Source organism: Gigantopelta aegis, chromosome 4 (assembly GCF_016097555.1).
Source record: "Gigantopelta aegis isolate Gae_Host chromosome 4, Gae_host_genome, whole genome shotgun sequence".
Classification (NCBI taxonomy): Eukaryota; Metazoa; Mollusca; class Gastropoda; order Neomphalida; family Peltospiridae; genus Gigantopelta; species Gigantopelta aegis.
In genome coordinates, this window is record NC_054702.1 from 31,415,886 (window position 1) to 31,430,606 (window position 14,721).

Here is a 14,721-nt window from a genome sequence, read left to right on the forward strand (position 1 = left end):
TGGACCACTGTAAAATCTATACTGTACTCATGAGGTTACACTGAATATACCGATACTCAGAAACATGTGGAATCCACAAACAAGCTGTTTTCATACCTGTCTTAACCATAACCATAGGTGTATGGGCTCCCATTTTTGTAAGGGGGGGGGCAGGGGCAGGATAGCCTGATTTTTGCCCAAATTAAACAAAAGTGCCCAAATCTAGATTACGTTTATTCATATCAGCAAAACTGCCAAACAGCTATATAGAGTTGCAAACAAATTGCCATGCATTATTACATTGATTACAACTAATATTATGGGTAGAATTATGAAAATGCATGGTGAAAAGTGTTCAGACCAGCTCATTTTGCCCGAATTTCTATATTGTTTTTGCCCGAATTTGAGGATTTTCTCCAGGACTGGGGGGCAGTTGCCCTCTCATCCCCCTGTCTCGTATGCTAATGCCCATAACATATTTTGGCAAAGAATGATCTATTTTAGATTTAGTGGTTAAATTAATTTATCACTAATTTTCTTTAAATAATAAAAAAAAGTATTAGTATTTTGTAAAAAGACATTACTAACACTGATTGGTGACTCAGACACCTCGTGTATATATTTAGGTGATATTTCATTGTGAAAACAGATATTTCATTGTGAAAACAAACTAAAATTGGGGAAAAACTAATGTACATAATTCAACTAAAACAGGCAAGATCACTTAAACAATATTTATATTCCTGTGATGTTCATTTGAGGTACTTAACATACATGTACATCTGAACAGATGTTCAACATCGTGTGACAGCATAAAACATAAACATAAACAGACCAACAGTCTACCGATGGGAACGTTTGATTTTTGTTAAATATTTTAACATTTAGGTGTATTATAATTTAACAATTTTTATTTTGATTAGATGACTTGCTTGATATGACACTTTTTTTTGTTGTTGTGCAAAACCTGTCAAATAGATATCAAACTATAGTAATAGTATTTTCAGTATCTACTGTAACAGTCAAATGTTGTTATCTCAAAGGGACCAAACCAAATAGCTCAATACTGACAGACCGTGGGCGACAATATTTTGACAAGTTTTTAAAAGTCTTAATTGTCCTTATTAAAAGTCTTTATTGATACACCTTTCTGCATTCAATGAGCTATAGATAAGCAAAACAGGTTTTAGTGAACATCATACCATTTCCCGACTGAGACAACACTAAATGACAAACTAGAGGTTGAGATAGCGACATTTGACTATATATGGAAAGCAGTCTGGATAGAAACAGATATCTATTCAGCTGTAGCCTAGCAGAAACAAACCATACGAGGATTTTTATCAAGACAAAACTGCTGAAGAAACTTATTTTATTTAATATTTGCAATAGCACAATTAAACTGATCATATAATCAACTGTTGTATTCTTTTTTGTATGCCAAGTTTTTGGATGTTTAACTTGTAGCTGAATGTCAAATTCCTTAGTATAAGCACAAATTAACTTACATTTGAGTTCACATACTAAATATTTGATTAACATTTCTTGTGAGAAGAACAGGTGTACATGTAAAATTGTAAATGACATTCCTCAATATAGGATGAAGCCATGATGCATGCATGTGGAGAATATTTCTCACTTCAGGGTCTTAAAATATATTGAACGAGTTACGGAATGGAAATGAAGTTTACAGCTGTGAAAGATATGTCACTCAGCTATGACTATGACCTCTGATAAATTCAACAACTAAAACTGCGCGAATTATCGTTTCGTTCACGCATCACTCATGATGCAAGACTAGTTTTGCGTAAACCATTTTTCGTTCACGCATTATATTTAGGAAATCATGTACATAGTGATGACAGGTTACACAAAAATGAAATTATTTACCTAAATTTGTTTTTGTGCAACCCATAAATGCTTTATGCCAATTTTCATTTCTCAGAGGCCTGTACAATGCATCTTGCTTGGACACTGTCATGGTAGCATGTATGTATTATCCGACGAATGATGACCATCATAAAACAATGGGACATATAAACTTCTAAATCACAGTGCACACTTCTTCTACATAGACATCTTACTAGTTCCAACAAACGGGATTATGTAAAACCAAACACACACACACACACACACACAAATCATAACAAAATACCCCAGTTCATTTCCAAATAAAACTGTAATATATAACTATAACTGTAATTTTAAATACACTATACTTTGGTTCTACAGGAATGATATTTCTTTCTGGTAACACACAGTATATCACATGTCTACTTGACTCGTACTCTAAACAATGACATATAAATACATATACCTGTAACTCTTATGTCCTTCCGCAAGTACACATATTGAAGAATAAACTCTTTGCCATGAATAATTGTTTTATTTTGTTTTGCAAGTTTCTCTTGTAGACTACAAATACAAAACAACAAATAAAGCAACTGAAAAATGCTTCAGTCTAGCATTAAGACCATAAGGCTATTGTGCTAAATATTAGATGCAAGTGGGAAAACTATATTTCTTATCTAACATTCATCAACAACAAATAAACCAACATTATTTCAACATAATACATATAATTCTCTAAAAAATTGTGACATATATCTATTTTCAACAAACTGTTAGCTTTATAATCGGTTATTGGGGAACTTGAATCAATAAATCAAGTTTTAGTCTTCTTCATTTCAAGTTTATAGGCCTTGAATATGTAAATTCTTTTTTATAATACACATTTTGTGTGAGACTGCTATTTGCACTTTCTTTCAATTAAATCTTCCCATAACATAATACATGATAAACGAGACATACACAAACACTTGTGCAACAAATTACATTTATTTCTTTTATAGTGATCAAACACCATTAACATAATACCGGAAAAAAAACCTGACTTGGTATTCAATTCTAAAACAGAATATAATTTATAGAATTTTGCCAACTGTATGTATGCTACTTTAATAAGTCATCATTTTCGAGTGCTTTAATAAAAATTCTTAGGCAAACAAACACAACTGTTTTACTATATTTCATTAATACTCTTTTAAGGTGTAACGATTGTTGATATGATTTTGACAAGAAATAGCACCTTTAGTGACAATCTATCTAAGGAACATTTTGTTCAGTATCGCACTGCATGTCACTATGCAAGTTTTAGAGATCACTACATATTCTAAAATGCTAAGTAGTAAATTTTGAAAACAAAATATTACCTGTGATACACACTTTTAATACTCATTTTCTCTCTTATATTGTCCACATCACATAAAGTTTATGTACAAGGCCATTATAAATTAAATGCTAGATTTTCATCCAATTTTGTTTTTCAAAATGGAGGCAAGAGGGGTGAATTTTAATTTTTTTTAATATTTTCAGGACATTGGCAATACTGCACATCAAACATGTACATTTAATTGGGAGAGGAGGAGGGTTTTCCAATTAAGCGAAAATGGGTGTTTGCCTTATCCTTGCGATGGGCGTGTATGAAAATCTAGGATTTTGTTCAGAATGGTCTAAATTGCAGGATCTAGTGATGACTATTACTGCACACAGCATACACTGACATGCGTAAATTAACTATCACTAGATCACAGCACTGATGGCTCAGAAACACAGCATCAAGGCTCAAAATTAACAGGGAATTAGAGCCAATTGCCATTCAAAATACACAATATGCTTTCCAGCAAGCAACTCCACATGCATCTTTCATACAAAGCATTGTACAAATGTTCAGATTAAGAATTTACTGCAACTAAGAAAAAAAGAAATGTTTTATTTAATGCCACATTTAACACATTTTAATTCGTTATATGGCATTGAACACGTGATTGAAGACCACAAGGATAATTAATAAGAGAAAAACTGTTGCTGCCATTTCATGGGTTACTTTTTTTAAATTGCAACAAGGGATATTTTATGTGCCATCCCATACAGGACAGTACATACCACAGCCTTTGTTACACCAGTTGTGGAGCAATGGCTGGAATAAGCAATAGACCAATAGGGCCCCAACAGCAGAGATCAATCCTAGACAGACTACATGTCAAGCAAATACTTTACCACTGGGCTATATCCCACCCGACTTACTGCCAAACATAATGTCAACAGTAGGACCAATATTAAATTAGATATCGTAAAGTGAAAGAAAATGATTCATTTAAATTTAGATAAAAATAGAGGAAAGTTTATATTAGTAAAAGCGGTCTAGAACAGCTTCTCAATTTCCAGTGTCTATTTCTTGACTAAATGTTAAAAGCTGAGATTGCTGCCCATTCCAAAGAATTAATTTCTAGCCTTGACCATCCTCACACTCTACACACTAATGTTTCTCACACATACGTTTCTCTCCAATCAGACACCAACGTTTCTCACATAACTTTGTCCAATCAGAAATTTTCTTGCAGAAAAAAAAAAGGAGGAAATATTTGGCAATACATTCACTATGTAAGCATTAACACTGTTTGGCTTTTACTGGGCACTGACAGCACAGATTACTATTTTCATTCATCATGGGTCCTTAGAGAAAACTTGCAAACAAAATACAAACTCAAATGGCACTATATACATTGTAGCTACTACCACAAATATTATGTCTGATCGACAGACAACACACTATTTCATCACTGCATCAAAAAAAAAAAAAAAAAAAAATCTAATGTATTCTATGACTAAATCATATGGATGTCTGCACAAAAAAAAAAACAAGCTGCATATTTTCATGTTTTGTATTATTTACAGTTTCATGAACATGATATATGAAACTGTGAGGCTAATCATTCAGAGGAAAACAAACGATCCCAACATGGGCATCGTTTAAAGCAATCCTCATGAATCTGCCTCAAGCATTTCGAGAAAAAGTTTGTGCATCATGACGCGTCCGTCTTTTTTAATGTCAAACCAGAACTGTTTGGCAAGGAGTTTGATATGTGTGATGGGAGGCAGGAGGAGAAACAACTGTCCGAGCCGGCGAACGTTGCCGGGGTGTCTCACTTTAATGATATCCATGAGAGAATCTTGCAACTTGTCTTGTAGACTGTGAACCGAATCGTTCACTTCGGCAACAACATCTACAAAGAGAAAAAACATAAAACAAAATAGCAACAGTTACATGGTCACACCTGCCCATGAAATCACATGTAGTTTAGTCACCTCTCTCAAAGATTTATTTCAATGTCAAGAGTTAACTTGACAATTACCTGCTTTAACTTGACAATGACCTACTTTATATTGACAATAACCTGACAGAATTACTGCCCTGTCAGTGTCTGTCTTTCTACTCGACAGTTTCGACAGTTTAATGTATGTACTATAACTTGTCAAATCACAAGAAGTTGTGCATTTAACCAATGACCTACTTCCATAAAAATAACATCATCCGAAATGAGCGGTTTTGCGAGGTATTTTCTCTTTAATTCTTTTCAGCTAACAGTCCCGTCTCCCAAGTGTTAAAAGGTTGAAAGGAAATGTATGTTCAGCAATATTGTATCACACTGTTTAATCAATTACTATTAGCAGGGAACATTTTGTTCAGTATCACATTGCAATTTTCCTACGCAAGTTTTCCAGATCACTACAGCATTCTAAAATGTTAAATAGTACCTGCTAATCAATTTTCAATTGACTATGTAATGTTCAATTGATCAGCAACTGTTGTTTATCAAAATTTGTAGAACAAAATATTTTTCATGATTAGACACAAAAACAAAAGTAATGGACTTGTTATTTTCGTAGTTTAAACATGTCGTTTCTGTCAGTAATTACATCAATACATGTATGCTAGATATACAGTTTGTTACCTGCAATTCAGCTCCACTTACCTATATTACATAAAGTTATTGCTTTGAGAAGCACAAACTCTTCTCTGCTTACACCTAGATGCGTGAATTTCTTGCAGAGCTTGCGCGTCAAGGTGCCCAGCTCTGATGGGATGTTCAATGTGATGGCCATATCGTTATTCACTTTAAGATCTTCTGCAAAGTTGATGGTGCCCGAGTATGGGCATGATCTGAAGACAAGATTTAGGTACAGTATCTCTAGCCAGGAGTGTTGCAGCAAGTTCATCTGGTCGGACAGCAACAGGTTGGCAAATCCTGCAGGGAGGAGAAGTGGAATCATTAGATGCTTTGTGAAAATACTTCAAATGCTCATAATACATACCTACATTCAGGCTTCTGAAAACTGCAAGAGTAATAGTTTCATTCGCGCATCGCTAGTATAAGTATATTTTGCGTAACCCATTTTTCATTCACATTTTTAATTTATGACATCATTTACAAGTTCATGATGGGTTATGGTTATGTAAAAACGAAATGGGTTACCTGAATTTGTTTTTGTGTAACCCATAAATAGTTAATGCAAATTGTTCAATTCTCAGAAGCTTGCTATTCATAACAAAGACAGGACTTAACATACACTCAAAAATATCCCTCCACACCAGGCTAAGCACAAATGTACTTGCTCTACGTTAAAATCAATGGCATCAGATAACAGACTTTTTAACCACTGCAAGACTTTGCTAACAATTATTTTAATTTAAAATCTTACTTTTCTTATATTGTGATTTTATTGAAGTGTATTTTTATAGAAAGATGTATTCTGAAAATTAAAATTCAGTACAAATATAAAAGCTAGGATATTTCTTGCTCAAAATGCATTTTGTTTGTCAATACACATTTTTAGCCAAATTGTTACTTTCACGTTTTTTAACAGCTTTATATACTTATTCCCATGCACATAAAGTTCCAAATTACAAATCTGTATTATTACTATTAACTGAATACTGGTTAGTATTTATTACATGCATTGTAACTTAAATATTCTAAATTGATAAATGTTATTTATATACTTCCCTTTTTTTTTTTTCTTTTTTTTTTTAAATCAGGGCTTTAGCCCCACAGGTAATATGAATTTTGGAACCTCTAAATAATGAAACAGAACGAACCTGGCACTTGCTTGGCCCAGCTGATTGTCATGACAAGTTCGCGATCGGCCAGATCGGACACCGTGGCCATGAATTTCACCTCATCGTCAGGCAACTTCCCATCATCAGCACCAGCATACAGCTTGTCAAGCTGTGACTCTAGAGCCAGCAGAGTGTTGAGGATCTTGTTGTCCTGAGCCAATGCTGTAACGAACGGACTAGCAAATTAATAAGAGTGCTGCTCGTTCAATGGATTCCAGCCATGCCCACTGAACTGAACACAGACACTCTTGAGAATAATATTAACTAAAATATACATATACACAAGAGTCAATCGAGCTGGTGAGGTCATTCTGCCAAACCACAATAAAGACTAGTCTAAATATGTTTTTTTTTTAAATTGAACCCCCCCCTCCCCCCCCCCCCCCATCCATAAAAGTGTGGGGTAAATTTAAGAAAACAGTTATCTACATGCCAGTAAATTGCTCAAGTTTGATCATTCATTTTCTTCTCAGCCATAAATGATCATTTTACACTGACAGTCATTATAATGTAGCTTTCCCCAAATAACAAAACAAACATCAATTTCCAGTCTTTTTGTCGTGGCAAGGCAGAAATGATTGACAATATTAAGAATAATTTTTAAAAGGGAAAGTCTTTTTCATTTAATACAGGGTTTAAGCTGTATGGAAAATATGTTTCGATGTACATTTCCTCATTTTGCAACTTCAATATTTTTTTTTTTTTTTTTTTTTTTTTAGTAAATAAATTATAGCTATTTGGTGGGTTGTTAGTTCTTAAATTAGTTGAAGATTTTTTGCAATTACTTTATATTTTGAAATAATATGTATTTCTTAAGTTACAACTTCAATTCATATTTCCAGTCATTTTTTGTTAGTAAATATAGCTATTTGGTTGGGGGTTGTTTTGTTGACGAAGAGAACTATTGATGTTGGACGCACACAAGTTTGGTATAGTTGCTGTCAGGACTATATTCTTAGTACATGTAGCATACATCATCCAGTGTTGTTTTGCACCACAGTAGTCTGCTTTAGCCTCTGGCAGCACATAAATTTACTTTATTTTTTACCCGACCCAAAATATGATTTGCTGTATCTCCTACCACCTCCATATGAAGAGTTCTGAAACAGCCCTTACAACACACAAGCCTAAAGATTCTGTTAGCCATATGGACTGTGTAGAGTATTGGAGTAACAGTGTTACTAACACAACTAGTCCAACCTAGACTATTTGTGGTGTTCTATAAATAATGAATGTGTAGAAATCCCATCCCAGAACTGCAGGGTTGAAAGAACATTATGCTGACAGTTGATGGGTAATTTGCCAGCACACATTCATTAATGATGATATTGCATTTGTTTGTGCATTAGTAAAGCATGTATGTTAATTACTGATGCAATAATACATCATTGGTATGCAAAAGCATGCGCAGACCCAACAACCTGACAAAGAGCAGAGAAAAATGAACACCTGCAATAAAAATGTTCAGTGCCCAGGCATGTGGCCTATTTGTAATGTATGCTAGCAGTGCTATTAGGTACTCACTGAACACCTGTGTTGATGAAAGATGTGAAATGCTAACCCTATGGTCTGTTTGTGGTGAGAGAGAGAGAAAAAAAAAAATCAGATATATTGGCATGTAATTCTAAATTGAATAATGTTAAAATTTTACAACAAAACATATTGGGCCGAATTTATGAAGCCTGTTTTTCTTAAACGTAGGTGTTTAATTAAGTATTGTAAAGGCATTTAATTACACACATGTAAGTCATAAACAGGCTTTGCAAATTCAGCCCATTAACTTTTAAATCCACACTAACATTCATAAAATATTTTCCATAGTTCAAGTTATATGTAAATAAAAAAAGCTTAACTAATAAATTACTATCAAATTGTACACAACAAATCTCATTTAAATACAGGGGTGAAGACAAAATGCTGGAACAGCCAAGGTAGATAGTTTCACCTGAACTGTTACCAGTAGTAATCAATAATGCCGTACACAGAGAATAAAGAAAGAAAGAAATGTTTTATTTAACGATGCACTCAACACATTTTATTTACGATTATATGGCATCAGACATATGGTTAAGGACCACACAGATATTGAGAGAAGAAAACCGCTGTTGTTACTTCATGGGCTACTCTTTTCGATTAGCAGCAAGGGATCTTTTATATGCACCATCCCACAAACAGGGTGGTACATACCACAGCCTTTGATATACCAGTTGTTGTGCAAAGGCTGGAACGAGAAATAGCCCAATGGGCCCACCGACGGGGATCGATCCTACACCGACCGCACATCGAGGAAGTGCTGTACCACTGGGCTACGTCCCGCCCCTACATAGAGAATAAAGGCAGAACAGTGTGTGCAATTGCTTTACTGTGGCTGTTCCATGGATCAAAAATGCAGATTTTACGTATAGAATTTGATGACATTTGTTAAGAAACTTTTTTATTTACAGAGATTTTTTGTAAAATTTGTTATGTGAGTTGTTATGGATTTAAAAGATATGTTTTTATACAAGTGATAACATTATTCATTATGCCAATTCATCAGTTCCTTTTCGACATAAATGGATCATATAGTGCAAGTCAAAACCAAACAGTCTCAAAGAAATTTGGCATTTTGACATCAATCTTGAACTAGAAAATAGTTACATGTACAGACCCACTTTTTAAGTTCTTCACAACACTAACCTTTTAGTTCCATCTAGCACATTATGTTTCCCACTTCACTTGTCACACACAAAGCAACAGAATAAGTTGCACAATGAAGATTCAGGCCATAAAACATATTAAATGCCAGGTATTTGAACCCTTAATATTTAATACCTACATACGTGTAGTTTATAACTTTAAAAGAGAGAGAGAAAACTATGTCTATTTTTAACAGAAAATACCATGTCAATTTGTCTGAAGCTGCCATAACCTTGAGAATACCAAGGGAAGGTCATACAGATCTATCAAATTTAACCCACCATTAGTAATACATCATTCATGTACATGGAGACATATGTACGTACCTTATAAATATGACAACGAATATGACACTCACCAAATATATCCAGTTTTATTTTTGAACAACAGGAAGATACAGTAATTTAATAAATATCTTAGTTGACATTGTACACTGTATATGAGTTCACAGAATGACAGGTCCCAAATTTTATGTTACATATACACAGGCATGTACTCTACAGCTATAGTGTGACAACAGCCTATGCTTGGTGGAGCTTACTAGGTGACCCATATAAAGGCCATCAACCCTCAGATAGCACAGCTGGCCTAAATACACACAGTGCATTATGAAGATCATACAAAGGCCAGGGTTCAAACTGAAGCCATTTTGAAATTAAATTTTAATGCATATTCGCAACATTTACCCTTCATTACATCTGCTTCTCAGAATTCAATTTGTACAATACATGTAGATGTACACCAATAACACTTCAGCTATATTATATATACATATTTTAATCAAGTTACACTGTAATAAATTCATCACACATCAAAATACAAGTGTAATATATTATTTGGCAGAATGTAATATTTGGTACTGCATTTAATTAGATACAAGTTACAGGAAAATAACCATGTTGTCTTACATTAATGTCACTGGATTTTTTAAAGGGACTGTTAAGAGTTTGCAACCATTGTAAAATGTTTCCAACTAACAAGAGCCTTTTGTTCTAAAAATTACATATTAAATACATTTTCTTGTTCAGAATATCAGTGTCTGTATATTCAGTGTTTCTCGTCATTCTAATGCTTGTAGTAGACAAAACTTCATTTTACTTTCTATTATTATTATTTTTTGTTTTGTATATACATGTACAAAATTATTGGGAGGTAAAAATCTAGTCTACTTCTAGAAATATCTTTTGTGTGTGTGTGTGTGTGTGTGTGTGTGTGTGTGTATATATGTGTGTGTGTATATGTATATATATATATGTATATATATATATATATATATATATATATATATATATATATATATATATATATATATATATATATATATACAGATTCTGATATTTTAAACAAGAAAATTAATCATGTTACAGTTGCAGCAAACTCAACAGTCTCTTCAATATATTTTGTGAAATGACTTACATATATAATCTTTCTATCACACAGATTGTTGACACACAAGCTAACTATGTACACGTACTTGCTAACAGCAGTGAGTGAATATATGCCATTACCAATTCACCACAAATTCAAATTTTTTTTTTTTTTAAATATTCACCAAAAAGATAATTTGAAAACCGTGTTTGTATTTTTAGAAAATAATTCTTAATTTTGCTTAAAGTTGGCTACACATTTTCAGACCAAATTTACCAAATCTCTATTAATTTTTGGCATCCAGTTTAAACCCTACAAACATGTATATACATGTACATGTATGCTTAACTTCTGACAAGATCTTCAAACAAAATGTAGGACAATACATGCAAATATAACACTCAATTATTTGGTAATTATATATCTACATGCATGCATAAATATAGTCTGCAAATGTAGTACAATTTAATATAATTATAAATTCAGCTGTTTATACAGCAATGTTTATAATTACAACAGTCTAGATAAATGTGCTTACATGTAATAATGTCTATCTAGTTTAGTTATTTGATACCGTACTTGTGAATCATTTACATCCTCAAATTTACTTATGTAATGCATTTTGTACTAGTGATATGTGAACGTGTTTAATCAGCCTTCATTTTCTTTCGATAATTTGGATAAACATTTTGAAAAAGATTTTACCAACCACTAACTCTACTTTCTGTCCAGCTTAAGCCCTGCATTAGTCACATAATATGATAATTAAGCACAAAGAAACGGTTTCCGTGCATCCAGCGCCATTAGATTTCCGTTATTGCTTTCTTTGTTTGGTACATGTAAGCAGGAAATGCTGAGATACTCTGATAATTCAATTACCACATGTTGAACAGGCCCCCTATCACATGACACATGGGTTTGAGATATTCCTTGCATACTGTTTAACCTTTCCTCAAGATACTGAATGCAATTCCTGCCTGCTTGCAGTGAGAAAAATATGTGTATGCAATGTTTTCTTTACAACTTCAGGTTTAATGATCTGAAGTGGATCTGGCCTTTTTTGTGAGGCGGTGCAGGTGTTATCTGAATAATATGTAGACTGCATAAAAGTGAGACGGAAAACCCAGAATATCAGGTCTCAAGGATTTTATGATAATTTGGAACATATGTTTGTAGTTCAACATGTGTGTGTCTTAAATTATAATCAATTGTTATACTTGTTTAAGCATTTTATTTTCACTCTTGCATGGAGAATAAAAAAAAGTTTCTAACTTTTGTAATTTTTGAACAGCTGTATACTCAAATAATAATCTATAAATGTATGTGTCTTATAATATGTATGTATTAAAAATGCTACAAAGTGTCAAGTACTAATTAACATTTTTTTTAAACAAGAAATTTGTATGAAAAATCATTGGTAATGTCTAAACACAGACATCAGTGATAAATCATGGATGTTTTTGCAAGTTATTTTTTAACTATCTACCAAATGCACCACAATATAATTGTAAAAAAAAAAGAGATGTATTTTGACTTTGTCTGAACAAATATTACACATTCAGTTTTTCCCACAAAGTAACTTTATTTGTGAAAAATACTAACATTATCACATTTTAATAATTATTATAAATATATAAAACAGTCACAAGATATTACATTTTTGCACCAACTTCATGAACAAATATTACACATCAAATATGATGGGAGCTAGTCCACTCCCCACCCCTTCCTAAATGAACTTGCAACTTGAATCATTCACAAAATCTTTACACATTTCCTACAACATGCAATCTAGACCCTTGTGTACATGTAGTTCTGTGAGAAAACTGGAAGCTCATTATTAACATGAGTAAGTGGAATATCAACTTACTATCTACACAGGCCCGTTTTATCACTGGAAAGAATGGCTGAACAACATCAGACTGGCTGTCTGATGGATTTCTTTTGTATTTCTGTCGGCCCCCTCGCACACGATCCAGCCGCACACCTTTAAAAATACACAGAGAAAAGAACACATAAAATACAAGCTTTAAGGAACAAAACTGCATTTTAAAGTGTTAAGTAAATACTCACAGTATGCATGCTCCCCCATGTTAAAACTGTCTCGGTGTGTTAAACATACATGTGCTGTACCACTGGCATCATTACAGTCACCGGCAGTGTACGGTGAAACCTGATTATTCTGATGCAATATGTGAACGTGCTTTTATCTGTGCTGAATAATTCTCAGTTTAAAGAACCAGTGACACGTACTTTGGGCATGTACTCACACGTATATTGATAGCCATCATTCCTATTTTTTTGGTAATAGATTCTTTTTGTTCCCCACATTCGACCTGTGTCAGCTGTTCAACTGTTTTTGATTTGGCCATGGTCTAATAAACATGTACAGGTCCATAATTATTATGCTCTTGCAGACACTGACATAAGTCGAGGACGGTCATTCAGGTTACGAGAAGGTTATAACATGAAAATGAAGTCGAGAACAGTACTTCGTTCTCAAGAACCTATGATTTAATAAAACCACCACATTTTGATCAATAATTGGGTTTTAGTCAAGTACATGTATATATAGAACGCAATGAGAACATTGAACAGTGATATAAATGAATAACAGACTTTTAGAATATCTCAACGGATTGCAAACTTGTTAAATTTGTTGTAATCTACATAGGTTACCAGGTTTTATTTTGTTAACTTGTACATGTAATTGTAATTTTATTGTAAGATTCTTTGTTATTTGTTTGTTGTTCTTTTTTTTTCTATTGAGGAATGGAGATCATTCAATAACACATTATATAATAATAATTAGGTTGAATAATTATGCTGTATGAGTCATATTCGTGTTGTGTCATTTAGCTAGACAGAATGGTTTTCATTTTAAATTTTAACAAATGTCATGGTTGAAATAGGAAGTAAAATGTAGGCTGCTGCTATTTTTTAACAATAGCTGGCCAAAAGAAAAACGTCCTGCTGAGAAGAAATATGGCATGTTGGAAATAAAGACAGCTTGGAGTGAGGGGAGGATTTGGGACAGGGTGTGGAAAAGTAGGACCTCCAAGATGTATTTTAGTGTACTATAGAATTAGAATCGGGGTTTTATTTCTAAAATGCATTATTATTTTTGGGGCCACCATATTTTTTGGCGAGTTTCAAACTCTGAATTTTGTTTTTTAGTTTTAGCTGATAAATTTCTGCTTTACTTGTTAAATCTAAAAAATGGACTGCTTTTCGCAGGCCGCTATTTCCAACCCTGAATTTTGTTTCAGATTGACAAATTCCAGTTTTTAATTACATATTTAAGTTTACAGTTAAGTGTCAAGATGTAATCAACTATAAATAATGACAAAGAGATTGCCCTAAATTTGACTAATTATGTTGTCCAATAAGTTAATCAAAATAGTCAAGCTAACAAATGCCCATAAACATCATCAATACGAAAAACCAACACTGCCAAAACGCATTAGCATTAACTGTACTAAAAATCAACTGTTGTGTGATCACTAAAATCTATCTACTTGTATTTGGGAGTTGAAATCACTTCTGTGTGTTGTCTTACCTAGCACAGAGTGTGATCAATATATACACACTGTATAGATCTACAGCAACTAAAATAAGCATAACCTTTAAAGATAAAACAAAAATCAGATAAAATTAGGAATTCTGTTTCTATCAGGGAATTCTGTTTCTATCAGGGAATTCCATTATTCAATCCATTGCAGATAATTAACTCT

General features: G+C 33.1%; 1 protein-coding gene across 3 annotated transcripts in view; it reads right to left on the reverse strand.

Annotated features, from left to right (window-relative positions):
* Positions 1–200: 200 nt before the first annotated feature.
* LOC121370372 (steroid hormone receptor ERR2-like) overlaps positions 201–14,721 on the reverse strand; it is a 40,752-nt gene continuing 26,231 nt past the window's right edge. For 2 of the 3 annotated variants that reach the window (XM_041495543.1, XM_041495541.1), the window contains exons 4-8: positions 12,858–12,974; positions 8,465–8,509; positions 6,920–7,102; positions 5,796–6,068; positions 201–5,045 (exon numbers count right to left, since the gene is read on the reverse strand). In XM_041495543.1, the coding sequence (XP_041351477.1) occupies positions 4,804–5,045; positions 5,796–6,068; positions 6,920–7,102; positions 8,465–8,509; positions 12,858–12,974 (860 nt within the window). In that variant the 3' untranslated portion in view covers positions 201–4,803. The remainder of the gene's footprint in view (positions 5,046–5,795; positions 6,069–6,919; positions 7,103–8,464; positions 8,510–12,857; positions 12,975–14,721) is intronic. The other variant, XM_041495542.1, reaches the window with a different exon arrangement.